Source organism: Mycteria americana, chromosome 7 (assembly GCF_035582795.1).
Source record: "Mycteria americana isolate JAX WOST 10 ecotype Jacksonville Zoo and Gardens chromosome 7, USCA_MyAme_1.0, whole genome shotgun sequence".
NCBI lineage: Eukaryota > Metazoa > Chordata > Aves > Ciconiiformes > Ciconiidae > Mycteria > Mycteria americana.
In genome coordinates, this window is record NC_134371.1 from 58,634,157 (window position 1) to 58,654,977 (window position 20,821).

Here is a 20,821-nt window from a genome sequence, read left to right on the forward strand (position 1 = left end):
AGTGTGTCTCATTAATTTTAGTTTTAATGGTGTGTTGCTTTGACAAGATGTCGCAGCTGGGCGAAGGGGGAGCAGGACACTGTGGCCAGCGTGTATTGCATGAGTCGGTCAGACCGTTGGGCAGCATTACAGAAGCGACTCAAACTTAACACAGGTCCTGGCTGCTGCTGCTTGTCATTTTTGGTTAATGGACAAAGTTCATATCACTCTCAAGGTGAGGAAAACTCTTTGCTAATTATATGAAAGATCCTGCCAGGTTCTCAGGTGGGGGAAGGCTGGGAGATCCTGGGGTTTTTCTTCTTGAAAACAGAAAGGTCAGGGAAGCGAACAGCCCTGCTCAGGTTTTCCGGAAGGTGGTCTAATAGTTGGGAGCAATCACAGGCTGAAACTCTCACTTGTGTGGTTCCTGGGATGAAGCTTTCTTGCTTCCAAAGGGGTTGCAGGGAAAACTTGCTCCTCTCACCTGTGGGGACGTCTTAGAAGGTGGAAATTCTTTGTCTTCTGTGTTGGTGTTGCAGCTGCAAATCCCCAGTCGGGTCTTGTGCAGCAGAGCCAAAGCACACCTTCTTGCCCGCCATGGCTTGGCATACTTGAGGCAGCAGGTGGAAAGAACAGGAGATGGCAGCAAGTAGGAATATGATGTAACTGAGAAGTGCTGGGATCAGTATGTTGTCTCTTAAGCTGTTGGGTTTGGTGAAGGCATTCAGTCAGGAAATATTTTGTACTTCTAGCTGTCCTCCTGGCTTCTTAAAGCATCATTTGCTATCACTTAATTTGCTTACCCAAAACTGCAGGATGTAAATTCAGATTATTGGCAATTATATAGGATTTGGAACCACTTTCTTTCAGCAGAGGCCCTGCTTAAAGTAGGGGTTTGTACCAGGAGAGTTCTTGCTTCTGTTTGGGATGGGTACAGAAGGCTACCAGTAAGAAATACCAAGCACTGTTTAAATCAAGCTCATGCTTCAAAGTAAAAAGCTATACAGATGTAATAATCAAATATTTCCCTATCTTAGAACAGTGTCACAAGACTAAAATGTCTCTTGAAATACCTGAATGTTCAGTAACCATCTATCCCCACGTCTCTGGATCATCCCTCTCCGAAGCTCTTTGTTGCAGGGGATTATTTCATGCCATCTTTGTCTAATGAGTTTCTGTGTTTAGGAAGCCAACAAGGCTTCACAAGTGAAAGCATCAAGTGGCTCCCTCTCTGATGTTTTTTTTTAACGCTCAACATATTTGTAGCAATTCTTCTGTTCCCTCTCCAGAATGGATGCACATTACCCTCGGTGTTTACACTGTAAGGTTATCCCTTTAAAGAATTCCTGAGGGAAGTTCAAAAGGTTTTTTTTTCTTTGAAAGATTCAGTGTCTCTTTTTGTGTGTGTGTCTCTTACTTGAAAGAAGGGAAAGGAAGGGGGGGAGTGAAAAAAAAGTGCTTTATCTGAAAAGAATCGCATCAGCTTTGCACTGATAGAAGCCGCTGTCATCTCTTAAACGGCTTAGCACAGTCAAAAGGCAAGAGGACTTAAAACAGTGTCTTACACAGGGATCGATGGGTGGAACACATAACTCGTAACTGAAAAAAAAAAAAAGAAGCAGGGGAGAGATAACGGTAATGATTGCATTGAGGGAAGCTTGAGGGAGGCTTGTTCTTTGTAACACAGCTTCAAAGGTGTCTGGACCAGTGCCTAAGCAAACTGTCCTGTGAAGTCACTGCCTCTGTAGGTCTAGGGAAGGAGGGGGGGATGCTTGCACCCTTCTGTTTCTTAGCAGATGGGACAAAGATTAGTAAATGCCAGGTTAGCAGCTCCCTTCTGCTGCCTCACGTTTGAGGAGACGTTTTTGTCACTTGGTCTCTCGCCGTCCGTTCCGGGAAGGTGGCTTGTCCAGGAGAGGGGAAGGAGGCGAGCGGCGGATGGGGCGGTTGGGGAGATCGGGTGGGGGGACGGGATGTCAGTTTATCGATCGCACCTCAGTCAGGAGAGCTGCAGGCGCAGTGCTCTGAGCACGAGCGGCAGCGTGCTTAATGTGATTGAAAGGCAGTTAAAATGGCGGTGACCTTTTCAGGGGGAATTAGATTGCCTGCCAAGAGTGGTTAGAGGGAGTGATAACGCCAGCTTGAGGAAGCTGTCCAGTCTGCTTCAAAGGGAGAGAGACAGAGACAGGGAAAGCAAGCTAGCAGCAAGTACCATTTAAAGCACGAACCGCGCGGTCTGATAGAACAGAGATTGCTGTCCTCTTTAGATATGAAAGAATTGAAGAATTGTAGCTAAGTTCTCTCCACCCACCCCGTCCTCCTCTTCTCCTCTCCAGCTCCCCCACCGAAAAGCCTTCCTCCGGGCACCACTGCTCTTCTGGGTTCCTTTTCCTTCAGCAGATCAGTTGCATCAAAAATAACACAGAGAGAGAAAGACTTTGAAAATGTTAAAATGGTAAGCAGGGCATTTTCAGGGAAGGATACTGTCTAAAAGATCAACATGACAAGGATCTGTGCGATAGATTGCGATACTCTTGAAGAAGGAGACGCATCCAGGGATTACTTGACTCTGAAGTTTCTCTTTACTTCTCCATGCTTTTCTTTATTTCTCCGTGTTACCCTCCTCCCAAGCTAGCAAAGGACTTGTATCTGTTCGTTAATGTCTTATCAAGGGAAAAGAAGAGCACAACTTAGCATATGCATAGAGGGACTTGGTAAAGCCTTACAAGCTGTAACAAACTACAGTTATCCTTGGGTGCCTGTTTGCATTGGATCTCATGTCATGTACAATTAGGGCAGCTGCCTGGAAAGTGGGACTATATTAAAAAGTCTAAAAGTTTCCAGCAGATGGCTGCAGTCTCACTGTCAGCTTTCTGTCTCTGCAGAATCAAGATGTGCTTCAGTTTGAGCAGCAAATGTTGTAGGCCAGCCTTCGTCCAGCATGGGTTAGTTGTCCGAGAAAGAGCATTGGGGCAATAGCTATATGCTCCTCCAGTTTATTCTCCTTCTAAATACATGCAACATTAGAAGCACGCTCTCAAGTGTGAGATCCTGTCCTCAAAATCTAAGTAGATGCTTTTCAATTCTCCTGCCTCAGCAGCAGGTGTTTGTGAACACAATGACTTTGCTTGTGTCTGGTACCTGCCTGCAGGAAGCTCCAAATAAAGGAGGAAAACCCAGTTGTGCTTTTCAGTGCAATTTCATGAACATCAAACTCTACAACAAAACTCCACAAAATCTGTGTTTGACACGTATGTGGAAACTGAAGCATAGAGAAGCATCTTCTCTAATGTTATAAAGATAGTAGCAAAGCTGGCAGCGGAGCTTAGAAGTCTTGCTCTAGAATCTCACCTAGTAGCCAGCTGTGCCCTCTTTTTCAGATAAAATATAATGAGGCTTGCAGGAAAGCTTCAGGAGGCAAGGAGACTTTCCATTTTTTCCATGCCAGGAGGTTCAGGCTGCATTTAAGATCATACTAGTCGGTGTATACAGTGATCTACTAAAATTCAGTAAAAGAATTTGAGCTGAACAGTAAAAGTGTGACTTCTCCTAAGAGACTGTGTGGGAAATAGAGGATGTCGCTGGCATATTTAGGCCTTTTGGAAGAATGGTCTAGTAACTAGAATCATCTTCCCGCTTTCTGTGTAGATGAGTCAGAATTCATTCATTTTACCCTGGCAGGCTAAAGCAAACTTCAGCTTGGATGCAAGAGCAGTCTGTGGTAAGAGTATAGGGAATCTTTGCCATAATGAAATTCTTAATCTTCCTCCCACTTAGTAAGAGCTCAGTTCAGTGCCTTTCTCTGTCACGTTTCCAGTGTCGGCGTCCCTCATTGCTTAGTCTCTAAGGTGAATGCATCTATACATCTGAGCCTCCTCCCCAGCCTCAGTCTTGGTATTTTAGCCTTCCTATATCTGGTTTGCTACCTTCTGCTGGTCACTTCTACCTGCTGTAAGCTTCCAAGTGGGAAAGAAGTATAAATTTTGTGTTTCTCAAGTGCTTATTCTATGCCTTATCCCCCCTTTAGAGCGCTGCTCAAGTCCCAGAGCACTCGTACGCCTTACCTCAGCCCTTGTGTAAAATGGTGGTAATCCTGGTAATCCCTCTGCTGAAGGACGGTACTTTGTACTTGTCTGACGGAGTAGCCCAAGCACTCCTTAATGTTTGCACCTCTCTCCTTTGAGAGCAAGTACTTGTCCATAAGGTAATACTTGACCTAAAAATGCTAAGATATGTTTACATAGTGTTATATACAATAATCAGATGGGCTCTACGTGACTACTTCTCCATAGTTTGTATTCACATATAGAATTTGAGAGATTCTGTGGCTAATAAATGTCTCTTGGGTATTGTACTGAATATTAATATCAGAAGGTGACTTTAGTGAGCAGGACAAACAGATGAGAATAGTACGTGATTTAAAAAGAAAAATCAGAATTCCTGCCTTATGTACAACAGCCATCATGACCCACCATGTAATTGATGCTCAATATCACGTGTGTTTAAAGTTCATATAATGCTTCAAGGAACAGTGTTTTCTTCATTTTGGAACACAGTAATCAGTGGGACTCGGCAAAGTAAAAATCACTTTAACAGAAAAAAATAAATTGGTGCTTACAGCTGTTAACAAAAATGTTTATCAACAATCATGACTTAACTTGAACACATGCAAAAATGTAAGAACCTAGTTTTTATGCTCAAACTGCCAGAACGCATTAGCTGAAAGGAGCACGATCAACTAAACCTTGCTGTTTGATTTACGTAACGCTGACAGTCACTCTAACCAGGGAAAGATTTTCTGTGGGAAGAAGGGGAATGCTCTCTGTTTGGCAGTATTATGTATCGTACTTGGAGGAGGAGAAGGGATGTCTGTCACCCAGCAACAGAGGAAGGAGAAAAAAAAAATAATTAAAAAGAAAACAGAAAATGCAGTTGTAACACTGTGAAAATTGGCAGGGGGAGTAAGGGAGCAGGTAGAGCACCTGAAACTACTCAATTTTTTGAAATTGACTGGGTTTCAAGTTGACAGCATCCCTTTAAACTTCAATTTTCCTAGATCTCAGACAAGTAGCATAAGATCTTGCAGTCCCATCTGCTGCACTTGCGTAGCTACTCTCTGCAATCCATTTTTCTAGTGGTCTGTCTGCTTTGGTTTTGAAAGTCCCAGGCTTTAAGACAGTCATTTGATAATTTTTTTTTTTCCAAGTGCCTGCAGTTTTGCTAGAACTGCAACCTGGTTCTTGGACACTCAGGTCAAACTTCAGCCTTAAGCACCCAATAGTTGATTGACGTGATTTTAATAGCATTTTAGAATACAGTTGTTAAGTCAGGGGCAGTGAGATTTTTCTAAAGGAAAAAGGGAGCACGGGTCTCAATGGCTCTAAACAGCTCCTGTCTCCGCATGTCGTCTCTTCCACTCGGCGGTGAAACGCATTATCGAGTAGTGCCCGGAAAGTGGCTAACTGCGTTTGACACACGCCAACTCCCTGCCTCCACACTGGATAATTGCATTGTCAACTGTTCAGCAAAGTGGCAGGTGACACTGCAGCCGGATTGATTGTCCTAGTATGGAGGCTCCCAAGACTGTCAGCCACCCAATCGATAGAGTTTACACAAGACACCGTCACTGCATCTGTAACTAATTTCAGATTGAACCTCGCAAGATGCGGCTGTCCCTGTTTCCTGGCCTTTCTTCTCTTTTGCTTGCATCTTTTCCCTGGACGAGGAAGTTGCTTTCCCGCTGAAAGCCCGGCTTTATTTCTTGTTCTGGAGCTGGAAGTGAAGAAATCAATGATGTGTTTTGTGGTTTCAGAGTTGAGGGCATTACAGCACATGGCTAACTAGCAGCTCCAGTTTTGCAATCAATAGGCTGATCAATTGATTAAATTAGCACTGATTTTTCTTTCTTCTTTCCAGCCTCGAAAAGAATTAGTTTGGGGGGAAGAACATATGGGTTTGGCCCATGAAATTTAGCCCTTGGTTTTCCAGTCCTTGGCTGTCTTTCCCCTACAAGTACAGTCTCTGTGCTCATCCTTATTTAAAGCAAACTGCATCGAGCCCTGCCGCTGGCAGCGGCCCGCTGTAAGCCAGGGTGTCACTTTCAGCTGTTCACCAGCCTTGCTGCTTCATGCTCGGCTGCCTTAGAAAAGTCATCCTCCAAGCTCTGCTGTGCTGCTTTATTATTGGCAAAGTTGCGACATTCCTGTGATCCCTGTCAGTGGTGCTTATTGATCCAGTGATGTGAATCTGCTTAGTGATTCAAGATTACTTTAATTCTCCCTCTTCCTTTTTTGTTTGTTTCCACCCTCTCCCCAGGGGAACAAAAGCTTTCAGATCCACCTTTCCCTGACTGTGGAAAACGAGCCATAGCTGCAAAGACCGTGGCTGTTGCTGCTGCTTCTGTACTTCAGCTCTGGGTTTTGAAGAGCAGCCTTTGAGATAGACGTGAGACTGTTCTCACCTTAGTGCATGATGCCAGCGTTAGGCTCCAGGAGGCAGCCACGTGTGAATGGCCACACCAGATCAGACCTTTGCTCCCAGTCTGTTTTCCCCTTTGCAGCTACGATCCACACCTGATGGGTTACGGAGAGGCGTAAAAGAAATCTCTGGAATACTCCTCAGCGCTGTGAGGGGTGGGGAAGCCTCTTCCCCGAGCCTTGCAGCAGCTGGCTCTTATCCTGTACAGCGGAGCTTGTCTGCCCTTTGTTCAGCACACTGCTGTGAAATGATGTTAATGGTCATAAAATTATATGGCCCTTTCTTTAAAGGCAGCTGTTCCTCTGATCTGTTAGCAAAGATCACTGTAAGCCTCTGAGACGCTGGTAAGCAGTCAGGTCTCTGGCAGCCCATTTGTGCCTCTGTGGGAGCTAATAGGCGGCATCGGATGGATGCATCTGCTATTTCAGGTGTACGCTGTAACGACACAGTTGGGTGTCAGTTTTCCAGGTAAATCACTGTTTTGCTTGAAATGGATCTGGCTCCAGAGAAATGAAACCCTTGTTCTGCAAGCAGCTTTTCATGGCCTCTGAATGTCATTTTTCCTGGAACAGGCTGGGAAAGTCAACAGAAGAACTATTCTATCCCTGTTTGTGCTAGGAAAAAATGGGGGAACAATTTCACTGTCTGAAAGTATGGCTGGGGAAGTGTTATGGATCTGCAGAAAGACTGCTGTTCAGGATGGCCTCGTCTCTGCCTTCCTCTTGTTTTCAAGAGTCTCTAATGGCTTTCTCTTTCTTCCCAAATGCCTTTTAAAATAAAACAGCATCCGTGCCACCTTGTCCTCTTAGTACTAGTTTGGGATACTTCAGCAGCTGATGAAATAAACCCAGTTTAGAGCCATTCTTGGGAAGTGTGTGTGAGGCCTGGCCGTGTGTCTGCATAAACTACTTTTATTGCCTTCATTGTTTTTACTCTCCAAGAAGCCAACGAGTGACATTTCGTTAAGAAAATAGAGTGAACGTGCTGGAAAGGGAGGTTGTGTAGAAGGGGGTTATTGCAAGGACTGCAAGGAGTGTAATTAGCGAAGGCTGCAGTTCTGGAGATTTATGGGAGCCTTTTTTTCTTCTTTCCTGAACACGTGTAAATTACCTGCAAGCAGAATGAATGCCTCTTCCTGGCCAAAACAGGCCCCAGTAGAGCTGCATGTCCCTGAGATGGATTTGGATTTAGACCTGCTTACAGAACTTGCACAAAATTCTGGATTTCTAGAATATTTCCAATATAGATTTGACCCCCCCATTCTTCAGGGGCCAAACAGGAGAAACACTAGTTAAACAGATGAGTTTGATCCTCTGCATGAGCAGCATCTAGTAGCTGCATTCATAATGGTGGTGTAAATAATACTAACATCTTGGTTTTGTTCCTCAGTCTTGTTTGGAGTGATAATTAAATGTATACAAAACAGCTGGCCCCCAAAACTGACTTATCTGCCCAGATAGGAGTTGAGGAGAAGCGATGGGGCACAGTAGGTCTGCGTTTTCCTACCTGTGCTGATGAAATTTGGCTGTGGTCGTTTGGGTCTGCGCTGGTCTGGTTGTCTTGCCATTCTACTCCCAAGAGTAGAGCTCATAAGTCTCCGTGTGAGCTCATGCCTGCGCAGGAGCCAGCAGTGCTGCCAACACCTGAAGCAGCATATGTTGTCACTTTGACCATCTGCCACTGAACATGATGGAGAAAAGGAGGGACTTGAATGTGAGGCCCTTTTTTCTGTTCTGTGAATCTGCTTATACATCATGTTAATGACTCTCGATCTTAGCTTGAGCCGCCATTCACTTAAGAGATGTTGAGATGACCGGTCATCGGGGGATTGCACAAAGGAGGTGAGATTTGAGAAGCAGCGCGCAGGTCAGAGAGGATGCTTAGGCATAAGGGTCAGCTTAGGAGAAACCAACGTGCTGTGAAAACTTACGGAAAGGGGAAGAAAAGGATTTCTGATGAAATTTTTCTCCAGCCATTATCAATAGGCACATGGAAGAAAGTGGGAAGTGTTTTCCAGTCTCCTTCAAGTTCAGCTGATTCCTATAGCCTGCCAGTACCTGCAGCCTGGTGGTAGCGAAGAGGTGTGCACATTTTTTCTGCTTTTCAGAGCTCTGCATCAGTATTTCAGAAACACTGTTGCTTGTGTAGAGTACCTAAATTTTTCAGAAAATACCTTGAATTGGTGCTCAGGCAAACTGCTCCGAGGCCAGCCCAAGCAAAGCTGTGTACACAGTGCTGGAGGGTGGCGGGCGCTCTAGGTAAGTGATCTTGATAGCTACATTCTGATTGATGGGGGAGTTTGTCTCCCAAACTGTCACAGGGTTTATAGAGGTGCCACTCAATACCAGTGCTGGAATTGCTTGTCAGAGCACCTGGCTACAAGAGCAATGGGGATTGGAGACAGAGCTGTAACTTTGTTTTTTCTCTGCTTAATGGCCCAGGCGTCTGACCTGCCTGCTCACTCCTGTTTGTCTGGACCTTAAGGAAGCAGCTAGGATTAAGGCTGTCAGAGGATTGTGCTGCTTTAGCATTGGGAGGCTAATTGTATCAGGGCTGGCAGCGTATGACAAGCAGTTGCCTCCTACCAAATGCACGGCAAGAGCAAAAAATTCTTCAACAAGGAAAGGGAAAGATATAGGAGAGTCTGCATTTTGGTTTGTTCTTTTTTCATCCGAAAGCACTGTTTTCAAGTTGATGTGTGGAATTACGTTCTTCAAACCTTAGGTGACTCTCCTTGTAAGAGTCGCAGCTGCTTCTGTGAAATAACAGATCATGTTTCTTGTGAATTCCTAGGTCAAACTCACAACTTACCATTCAGTTGTCAGATTTCACTTTATTAACATGTTGGGAAACAGTTGTGGTCCCGAGCATTGACCTCTGGATAGCAGCACTGGCTTTAGAGGTCCTCTCTAGGCAGTGTTGCTGATGGCTGTGAATTACTGCACGACCTTCAGAAGCCAAGTCTTGCTGGAGGAACCCTTCCCTGTTCCCAGTGCACGCTATTGAATTGCAAATCACCCAAGTGTAGTGGTAGGGGCTCTTCTGGAAGCTCGTGTTCTCCTTTACCAGGTCCAAAACAATGCCATTGCAAAGGTCATTTTATTGTGCTCGACACCCTCTGCACTCCATTTCACATTTTCCTTGCTCCTGGATGGCAATGTATGCTGCCAGCATGAGCTGGAAGTTGTGAGCCCTCTTTACACTTGGGCTGAGGTAGTGAGAAGCAGGTGTGATCCTATCAGGCCTTCCTTGCATTTAGTAGTCCTCTTAATCCATTTATAACAGCACTTGTCCAGAAATCTGGTTTGAATGAGCCTGAGATGAATGAATAATGTCAAGCAGTTCAGACGTCAAATATTTGAACAGCTGTGTGGGTGTTTTCACTGGCTTTGTGCATGGAAGCAACCCCAGGAAGTTAGACAAGGAGGGTCAGGTCGAAATTGTGGCACCAAACCCCAGCCTGCCGGAACTGGCCTCAAAATCCATCCGTGCTGCAGATGAAAGGGCGTTAGGATGCCGGTGGCAGGCCGTTCGCTCCACAGGTGATGCTGGACCAAGCTTTGCATCCTGTTCTTTGGTGTTCTCTTGCATGCAGTGGCAGTACTGGGATTTATGGACCTTTTGGTTCACATTGGAAACATATTTTGTGGATTTTGTTTTTCCTTTTTTTAAAGCAGCCTCCGAAGTCCTAAAACTGATAGCACAGCTTATATTCAGAGTCTTTTGTGGGTACACGGAGATTATTTTGTTTAGCGTACAGTTTGCAAATCAGATTTTTTTACCATGTTGCAATGGATTGCACTTGGTCATGTTCAAAAAAAAAACCAAAACCCCCAAAATCCATATTTGGTGAAAATCTGAGAGTTGGGTCACCTTATTGCAGCTTCCTTTAGGCTCTGGCCTGGAATCCCTGTTTGATCAGAAAAGAAAATTTGCCCTTCTCCTGCCCCTCATCTTAACCTATGAATTTCTCTGCTACGCCCTCCTCTCTGACTGAAATGCTGTATCAGATCATCCCAGTGTGTATCTGTCATCGTAACACATAGTGTCCAAACCCTTCCTCTGTACCTGCCCTGTGTAGGGGGTATAGTACTCTGTTGGGAATGCAGTGGTTCCTGTTATAGAGCTAGATTCAGCAAAAGGTCTGTGGAGTATTTTCCTTACAGACTTAAAAGGGATTTTCTTAAGTACAAAGGTTTTGAGAGCAAGGACACCAGGATTCTGAAGTCAAGGTGCCTTAATATTTGTAAATGGTATTGTGGTAAGCAGATCTTCTTTTCTTAAGCTCTAACCATAAACCACTACTTGGCTTGAGTCACTTTGAAACAAAATTGATGGAAAGGTGCATGTTTTCTGTGTGCTTGGCATCCTTGCAGAGAGAGGGACACAGGGAGCAGTCCCACTTATGTTCACTCTTTTGGACACCTCCCCCCCTCCCCCCAGGGACTTGCTCCAAGTATTCATTGTCTGGCTAACATTCAGATCACCTCTGGGACTGGCCAAGTCACAGCTCCAGCTTTGCATGATTTGTGTTTCCCACAGCTACAAGAAAAATGAAGGCCTGTGTGTCCAAAGTTTATGGCCTTTGAGAAGTGATGGGCTAAAGTAATGCCAGGTGCAGGGGATGGTGTTACTGCAGGTTAAATGCCATACCTGTAAATTACCACCCCATTGCCCACTGCGACTTCTAAGGCAGCTTTGAAAGACTATCCAGCTTCTTTGACAGGTCTCTCTTACTCCTCTAAATCTTCTCCCAAACATTGTGATGAACTGAAGGATTCAAGATTTACTAGATGAGCCATTGCAGCAAGAGAAGGCAGCTCCTGACATGTGTTGGCTGGCAGCATGCAGCCAGTACGTGAAATACTTTATAAGGGGTCTGCTGGAAGAGGGCTGCCCCACTGACACCGCAGAGCTGACCTACGAGCGTGGATGGCTCCTGCAGTACCTAGCACAGACAGTGGATGCTGCATTGTCGATGGTAGTTTTGTTACCTCTGCTGAAAATTAAGGCTGGCAATTACTTTGAAGTAAAAGGTAGTTTATGCTTCTAGGGAAAGGTTAGTCTTAAAATCATTGTCATGCTACGGCTATCACTCGTTAAGGACCTTCTTTATATTCAGGGAAGAGAAATATCAAATCCATATAAACAAATTTTATTGGGGGCTTAATGAATCGGCGAGAGCATCCGTTCCTAGAGAGCGACAGTAAAGAACTGCGTCTGCATGGTGTCCTTGGAAATGAGACCTTCACCTTGCCCTGCTCTCTGCACAGATGCAGACTGTTAGAAATACAGCTCACTCTTCTGGGCCGGGAAAGTGCAAGTTTGCTGCTGACAGCACAAGCTTGTGTAAGTGTGCTGGTGAGAGCCCAGTGGGATGAACAGACTCAGACATCTGTAGCACTAAAAGGGCTACTCTAACCCTTGGGAACGTCCTCATTCTTCAGACATGCACCTTATATTCAGTGCTTCTACATTAACCTGCCTTCTGCACTTTGAACCGTGTTCACAGTGCAGAAATGTGCCACTTCCTGGGGCATTTGTGCAAAGCCAAGGCTACCTCTATCTTACTCTTTCCGTGTTTGCCAGTGGGATGTGCTCCCTGGTCTAGCCACAGACTGAGCTCACCAGCCATCTGGATGTGCCAGGTCCTTCAGGCTCTAGCAGGTACCCTCTGTCTGGGAGCCAGGTGTCCAGGTCTGCTGTCTGGACAGTGGGATGCTAAGTGGAAGAGCCTACAACAGCTTAGATCTGCTGCATAACTGAACGCAAACGAGAATCTTGCACCACCCTAGGATTCAGGAGATCTTTACTTAATTTCCAGTCTCACGGGAGAGAGTGTGTCCAGTGTTTTAGATCCCATAAAGAGTGAATACATGTTTTCCTTAGTTTCCATTAATAAACCTTAGGCAGCAAATACCACGTGAAGGATCATCTTCATAGGTGCCTGCATGCGGATTCAATTAAAAGAAGCCTGGTTACAATCAGCAATAACACAGTCAACAGAATGCTTGAGAACCAAAATAAATTTATATATTGTTAGAAAGTGGCATTTGTTACACAGTTCAGTCTTGGGTGTAACTGTTTACTCTTGCTTCCTGCTGGAATTGAGACGGGGCTCGTGCCTGATCCACCCTTGTTGGAAGTGCAGGACTCTTGTTGGCTTGCACTGGAATTTGCTCACATAAGAAATGCTTGTAAGGGGCTGCTAATGACTGTGGAGTCTGATCTTTTCCTAGAAAGAGGTTTGCTTTTCTTAAACATTTTATATTGTAAAAATCTAAACCATTACTAAATGCATTACAAAAAAAAAGGATACTTTTAATTTTGTTTTAGCCTCTGCCTGCCCTCTGCACCTGAAGTAAGGACTAAGTCAGGATGTCCCTGTGGCCTTCTCTTACCTGCTAGTAGTGTAGTTTTTGTGTTAACTACTTCTATGAAAAATCAGTCTTCTCTATTTGCTTCAATTTTTTTTCTGCCTTTGAGAGAGACACTTCCAGTGCCTTCAACTTTCTAATAACTCATGTGGAGAGCAAAAGTTCAAGAATGTTTTGTTTTCAGTGTTGAGGGGCATCTTAGAGCATAAAATCCAGCATCCGTTTCTGTGAGTGTTTTCTATGCGGTCTTCAGAAAATTGTCCTTGTGCAGTCTTTAGAGATGGTACCTTTTGTGAGGCTGTTAAGAGTAAAGGACAGCCTGCAGACTGGTGCTGTCCCACCATCCTTAGGAGATCTCCTTCATTTTGTCTCCCATTCAAATACTCATCCACATGTTTTATTTTCTTCCAGGTTCTGGGTTTATCATGTGCAGCGGCAAGGAGAATCCAGACAGCGACGCTGACCTGGATGTGGATGGGGACGACACACTTGAATACGGGAAACCACAGTATCGTTTTTGAAAGGCTCTTATTGAGAGGCAACCTGGAGTTGCATCTTCAGCTAGCTTTCATACAGCAGTGCCCTGGGCAGTGGTGGATAATCTGTGCCCAGCCCTACGGGAAATGGCACCACCTTCCCCAGTTCCCATGTTATTTGAACTAGGAGGGATTCCCAGTTGCTGCCTTTGAGATCCTTCTGTTGATGCAGCACTACTTCAGACCCGGTTGGTGAAGTCTATAGGAGACACTGCAGGAGATCTAAGTTAGTGTTTCTCTATTCCGTTTCATAAGCAATCTCTTGTCTCCATCCAGGTTTCTTCCATATGGATAGCTTTTCCTGCTTCATGGGTAGGAATTGAGTTCATTTTTCATAAGACACCTCTTTGTTTTCAAGGGGTTTGTGCAGTAAACATTTGAAGCTTTGTTCACTTGCCACTGTAAGAGACTGAATTTTTTTCCTTTCATTAGACAGTTCATGGGCATAAGTGTCATTAAGGGCAGTTTTTGGGAACTTCTCCATCTGGGAGCCTGGCTCTTTGGACCCAGCTCTGGGAGAACTGTGGGCAGACTTCTGCCCTGCAGCAGCTGTACAGCCATCCAGGAGGAATTCCTGCAAGGGTATTAGACATTGACTTAGCTGTGATGAGGAGGAATGTATAGCTGTAGAATTAGATTTTATTGAAATCCATACCAGCCTTTAAGACTGAAGCTCCACCCCTTAGCTGGTAAAAGATCTCTGTACTTCAAACAGAAATAGTGGAATTGTGCAAGTTAGGCTTGCAGAGGTTGAGGAATTGGTTTTCCCCTTTTAAGAGGCTGTGGTGTCATGTTGCTGTCAAAAGACTTTTCTGTTTCTTTCTGCCTAAACCAAAACTTTAATCCAGGATTTAAAAGCAAACCCCTCCATGGATACCAGCCCCTCTTCTTTTGAGGTGTTCCCAGTTGGAATTAATTTGTTCTGTATCCCAGATAGTGTCCTAACCATCTCAAAAGCCTTTCCACTATCTGCAGCAAGGCTGTACGTTCCTTAACCCCTTGTGCTCAGGTACACAGAGGCAGACGTTATCCCTTGCACTGGGGAAGAGCCAGGAGAAGCCAAAGAGAGGGAAGCGCTCCGAGGTGCTGTTTTAAAGTAAGTACTGTGCCTTTCTAATTTGCTTTCATTACTTTTGGGAATCCGAATTTGTGGAAAATACCCGTTCACTTGAACACAAGGGTTGTAACGAAAGAGACTGACAAAGAAGCATAGTGTGATAGGTGGGTCTCCGTTTCTACCTGTGCAGCCTCATAAAGCCTCCCTGCTTATGAGGCTTTGAGGCTCTCACTCTCCCTCCCTTAACCACCCCACTGCCCAGCTAGTGCCATCTTCCGCCTGAACAGTGCTGGAAAGAAGGTGAATTCTGGCGATGGGGAAACTGTGCTGTACTAAGGCCTTATGCATCATCTTGCTTCACGATGAAATGTGGCCTCTTAGTAGTAGTATAATGTGATGCCATCTGAATCTTGTTTGGCACATTAGGAGTCTGGCACCTGGGGCATGATTTCATTGCATCCCATTATGTGTTGTGGGGTACACAAACGAATCCTTCGGCCTTTGGCTCTGGGCAGGTCAGGGCGTGATGTGTACTCTGCCCACGTACGTATGTGGAGAATGTAGGCAGGCAGCGTTCAGGGCACTTGGGGTAGCATTTCAGGCAAATAAAATGAGTCTTAACAGGGAGGTAGGATTGCTTTCTAAGCCCTCTGCCCTGCATAAAACAGGGCTGAAATTACCCCTCTATCTCTTTCACTGGGTGATCCTGTGAGGTCAAGGTTGAAGTGATTGATAGAGCAGTGAAATGAAGTTTTCTTACTGCTTAGCCTGTCACAAACACTAGTTCAAAATTAGGTTCCAGTCCATAGAAAAGTGGCATTTGCCACACTGGATCCAAACCATTGGTCTGTTCAATACTTTACTAACCGTGCTAGTGCATAGGCAGGGTCTCAAAGATGCTGAAGCTCCTTCACAGCCAGGAAAGTGTATTGTAGCAGGAGGATATCAGGGTATCCCTTATCAGTGGCTGTGGACGCTTAGTGCTTGGTGAGATGACTGAGGACCTGAGGCCAGGAGACCCAGTTCCTTCATGTGGCTTGCACCTGATACATTGTTTTGCTGTTTGGGCACAGTCCTTGCATGTCTCCTGGACTTGTTTGCCCATCTGTAAAACAGGAGAGAGGATGTTGCTTATAAAAGCACTTTGAAATTCTGGCAAGTTTCTGTAGAAATGCAGTAGGGCAGCTGATGCCCTGAAGCATGAGCCTACGTTACCTTTTGAGTGCAACTGTCTTAGCTCATAGAGCTAAAATGTTATACAGTCACAGGTGTGCAGCCTGCTCAGAAGATTCTTGTCTCTTACAGTCTCTGTTACTGGCTTGCAAGAGAATGTACAGAGTTAGGAGTCGTCTGTACTTCAATGCTGTTGTTCTTCACATGGGAAGATGGAAAAGATGGGGCTTGTGAAGGTGTAAAGTTATTCTTAAAGGGAGAAGCTATTGCAACACAGAGGATTTCTGTTCACGAGTAAGGTTTTCATCTTTCAAATAGTGTATTCAAAAATGAGCCTTAGGTCACAGGTGCTGTTTGAATCCCAAACCTCCAGTCAGCATCACAACCCCTGTGTGATTCAGCAGAGGTCGCAGCCAGAAGTGCAGGTTGGGAGAACACTAGTGGAAATGTGGACTAGCACAAAAACAACTCCTGCAGCAGGCCAACTGCTCACATTTTGATGCCTAGACTGCCAGACAGAAGTATTGAGAGAGAACTGGTGGATGGAAGGGGTAGTTTTTTCTGAGCAGTAAAATTTTCTGTATTCAACCTTTAGCATTTTGCCCTTTTCTCTTTTAGTGGTGGCACACCCAGTACTCGAATAACACCGGAGTTTTCTAAATGGGCCAGCGACGGTAAGTGTTGAACTTGTAAATTATTAATTTGTATGCTACAGGAGGGCAGATGAATATTCCATATCTTCTGATTGCCAGTAATTAGGCAAATGGTAGTTACAAATGCTCTTGCACAGTACCAGCAGATATGTATGCACATACAGTCATGCTATCTTTTTGAAACTTTACAGCACAATTAACTGTAGTCAATGGCAGTCGGGGAGCACAATTAACTGTAGTCAATGGCAGTCGGGGGAGTTCCCAAAAATGCAACCCTAACTGGTATTGGTATGGTGATAAGAGATAGGGGTTGGATTGACTTGCTGTCGTGTCACTGAAAGACAAACTGCTGTATCACAGAGGGAGCCGTCAGAGCCTGACTATGTGATGGTGGTGTTCAGCTGCTGGGGGTTTACACTATGCAGGCACCTGTTGCTTGGGTTTTTTTCAACTGCTTTCTTATCATCTTCCCTTCTTTAAAAGGGTATGCTAGACACTTCTGTCATGATCTGTTGGGTAGGTCTTGTCCTTGCTGGCCTCTGTATGGCAAGAAAAGCCTGCAGCTCTGAAGCCTGCACCTTTAGAGTGGGAACTTTAGGATCTGTCTTACTTCATGACCTGTAGTTGAGACTCCAGAGCAAACAAGTGAATGTGAAATTGTTCCTTTGCATGCATTATTTGAAAGCTCATAGCATTAAGGTGTGGGGGGGAGAAGTGTTAAACCCATTCAATTGCTGGGGTTTTTTATTTAATGCCAGCAGCACTGGAAGTGTAAGCAGCAACCTAGTGGAAATATGAGAATAATAAAACCTGGCGCTTTCCAGCTGTAGATGCCAAATCCATTTCCAGAGCTGGGCAGTGCTGCTTCAGCTCCCTTAGGAAGGGAACTGAAGCTCAGCGACCTGAAGAGACTTGTCCCAATGATTTTGTTCCCTGTTCTGTTACTGTAATGCTTTGGGCATCTGATTCCTAGCCTTGAAAGTACCTACAAGACATAACTGCTTGCCGGGGGGGGTGGTTAGAACCAGTTTTGCCAAGGGCATGATGATTAAATGGAGAGCATAGGATATCTATCGCAGGCATTTTCTTCTGTGGGATAGGCAATCACACTTATTTTCTGTGATGTAGGAGCACTCGCTTGTAGGTGTGTTCAGCTTCAGTAACTACAGCCACAGAGGTGATGAGGAAGCAGCCCTGATGGCACTTGCTGTGAGCTGTTTCCTTTATACGTTTTACCTGAAACCGCAGTGTTGAACCTACAGCCCAGGGCCTGTAGCTAGGACAGTTCATCTGGCTCAGCTCCGACTGGTGTCTCTCATCCCCTCCAGTGCTGGGAGGAGCCATGGGACTGCTGGTGGAGGAGAGCTATGAGCAGACTGTTCTGTCATACTAGTTACCTGGCAGGTATTTTTCTCTTTGTCTGTGTCTGAGGGCTCTCGGAAAAAGGGAGAAGCTGAGAGCAGGGTCTGGGCTGGGTGGATTTGCTCCAGATCCACCTTTCTAGAAGTACATTTTGGTGTGGCAGTTGCATCAAACCTTTCTGAATTATATCCTGGCTTAAACAACTGGAGCATCTGCAAGGGTCAGTATCTTCAGCCCCAAATCATAGAAGTGTGCTGTACAGAGAGGGGGTCTTCCTGCCAGACAGGGACATGTAGCATCAGTCTCTTTTCTCTTTCCGAGAATCAGCATGAAAATGACTCATCGGGGTACTCTGCTTCTGAAACTAACTCGCTCAGACTATTTCATTGCAATGATCAAATGTTCTCTTACTAATTTGTCTGTTCTTCCCTCAACAGAAATGCCCTCAACGAGTAATGGTGAAAGCAGTAAACAGGAGACCATGCAGAAGACCTGTAAGAACAGTGACATTGAAAAGTGAGTGTGAAGTGGATAGCTTTCATATTTCTTGTTTTAAGGAGCCATAGTGTCCCATCTGGTGTTCCTAGAAGCAGTGCTAGTCTGAGGGTAGGCATATTTGAAGCTTTTACCACTGAGAAGGGAAGTTGTGTTCCAACATGAAGCCTGGACTTGGAGTTACTGGTGTCCTGACTTGCCGCTGCTGTGTCTACAAAGGGCCTGTGGGGAGCTCTCCCCCAGATATCTGTGTGGGCAGGTACCCAGTGACAAGGATTGAGTGCAGCTTCCAAAGGGCTTATCCACGGCAAATTGCCTTCCTTTAAAATATGTAAATAGATATATCCATGCTTTCCACCATATTCTAGTTATGGTGGGTTTTCAAATACATTGGGTAGTGCATAACAGCCTAGACTAGAGCTGGGACTTTGGATGGGAGGTGAAGATTCAAACCCACTTTAACCTGACAAAAGCAATTGGCTTGTCAAGCTGTATTTTGATTTATTTTTTTTTTGATCCCCCCGCTGCTATCAATGTACCATGGGATCCTGCTTTTACTGGAGAAGTTACCTTATCATTGCATCTTGGGTTTTGAGGGCAGTCCTTCACATGGTGTCTATTCTGTTTTCTCCATGGTACCTGCATGTTCCACCTGCCATCTCTCCAGCAAAAGGGAATCCCAGCAGCCCTGTAACTTGGCAGAAGCCTCACTGAGAAAATTTCTTTTCCCTTAAGATCCAGGTTTCACCTTTGTATAGTTGCTAATGGAAATAATGTCTCAGTTCCTGAGTTTTTTTACTTGCAGCCCTTCCAGTTGATTCAGAAGTTTAAGTCCTGGTGTTTGAATATACAATAGTGCAGGGGCTCCTGACCATCTCCTTTCCTGTCCCTTTCTGCTCACTGGATATCCTGCAGCGTAGTCCAGGATAGAAACAAATGGTTTTATCTGCACTATGCATTTGAGTAATGACCTCTCTCCTCGGCCTCCTTCCACACGCTGCTAGGGAGACTTACTGCTCGGGCAGATTTGATGATCCAAGCCTAAAACTCCAGGCCCTTCACTGCTGCCATGGTCTGCATTAACTGGGGTGGGGCAGTGTTTTAAGTTGATTATTGCCTGACATAAAGTTTTGCCCCAAGATCAAGTGAGAGACAAAACAGCTTGAATGAGGTGGAAACAATGAGGTAATTGTGGGTTTTAAAAAGTCGGCATTTACATTTTGGGGATAAGGTCCATTGATAATTTTGGATGGAGGAAAAATCTGGTGGTAGTGTCAAGATGACTTTACGGAAAGTTTTATTGTTGTTTTTTTGTTGGGTTTTTTTTTTCTATGTTGTTTGTTCTCCTCCTGCCCCTGGTCCTGACTTGAGAGTTTGTGTCCTTGGCACATTTCAGGATCTCTGACAGTTCAGGCAGCCTGGCAAAGCGTATGTTCACAGCCAGGGGTTAAATGGGGAAACTCCCTGCTGTAGAGGAAACTTTAACACTGCTTTGCTGTCTCAGCACTTTCCTTTTTACAAGGCTTTTTATTAGCATGTCCCAAATGTGGGCTGTCTGCTGTTCATGCTTCTTGGTGAGCAGACTTTGGCTGAGGACCACTGGGTTTGGGAGCTTGCAGGTCAGTGCAGAAGCAGCTTTGTCCTTAGAGTGAGCCAACCGTTGCGTGCTGTCTTGGTGGCAAGGACTCATCCCTTCTGCCCTAATCTATCAGCCTCTGTCTCAGCCGCTGCTTGGCTTCCCTTTGGGCCTCCTGCCTGTCAGCCCAGCAGCCCTCCACCCTCCCAGATCCACTCCTATTGAAAATCTTTAAACTGCAGGAGCTGAAAGGATTTGACATTTTCCAGAACACTTGAGCTCAAGTGATAAAATTGACATAGCTTTAATAATCTGATCAAAGAGGCTTTAGCTAGCACCTTTTGAAGGATCCCAGAATCCTTTCCAAACAACACTCATGCTAACGCCCCTGTGAAGTGGGGGGAGTGTGTGTGTGCGTGCACGAGTATGCATGCACACCTTGCTCCACAATAACCTTGCCCCGTTAAAGCTTCAGTTCTGCAAATGGTGCAAAAAGTCAGCGTAACCCAATAGGAATTACAGGAAAAGCCTTAAGTGTCTTGATGAGTCTTTCCAATAATGTTGATTTTTTTAAAGGAGCAGGGAGAGCTTTTTATTTAAGGCGCTTTATTTCACCGAGGTTCAGAAAACAAGATGGTGTTTCAGGTGGAGAATTCCTAGCTGCCCCCCCCTTCTTTCCTTTGAGATTCGTGCGTGATAAATAGTTTCTGTCCTGCCATTTAAGGAGTCTGAATGCTCTGTGTGCTTGTCGGTGTAGAGGGGTTCTGTTAAATTAATTGATAACAGGGATCAGAGCTAGAAGCCTACAGAAAAGGAGGGGGAAGGGTTTCACACTGTCTGGCTGCTTCCCACTACACTGCTGAGCCATGATATATGGCGACCCAGCCCAACAGGCTAAATTGATTCATCTCTAGTTCCTGTTTCTTAATCTGGAGCTAAATTGGTTTCATTTTTCTTGTTTTGGGTGGCGCTTACAGGAAGTTTTTGGCAGCATCACTTTACTCCATTGTTTGTAACTTTAATTTTTGCCTTTAAATCTGAGCATTATTGATTGGCATGTTAAACCCTGTGTAGCATCTGATTAGCATTTTTAAAAGTGTCCAGAAGCACATGGCTTACCACCTGTGTCAGCTGTG

The 20,821-nt window shown here is 45.0% G+C and overlaps 1 protein-coding gene across 4 annotated transcripts in view; it reads left to right on the plus strand.

Annotated features, from left to right (window-relative positions):
- RNF220 (ring finger protein 220) overlaps positions 1 to 20,821 on the plus strand; it is a 225,642-nt gene that overhangs the window by 180,304 nt on the left and 24,517 nt on the right. For all 4 annotated transcript variants that reach the window (XM_075508622.1, XM_075508623.1, XM_075508624.1 and 1 more), the window contains 4 exons: positions 13,245 to 13,341; positions 14,379 to 14,465; positions 16,218 to 16,273; positions 18,052 to 18,130. In XM_075508622.1, the coding sequence (XP_075364737.1) occupies positions 13,245 to 13,341; positions 14,379 to 14,465; positions 16,218 to 16,273; positions 18,052 to 18,130 (319 nt within the window). The remainder of the gene's footprint in view (positions 1 to 13,244; positions 13,342 to 14,378; positions 14,466 to 16,217; positions 16,274 to 18,051; positions 18,131 to 20,821) is intronic.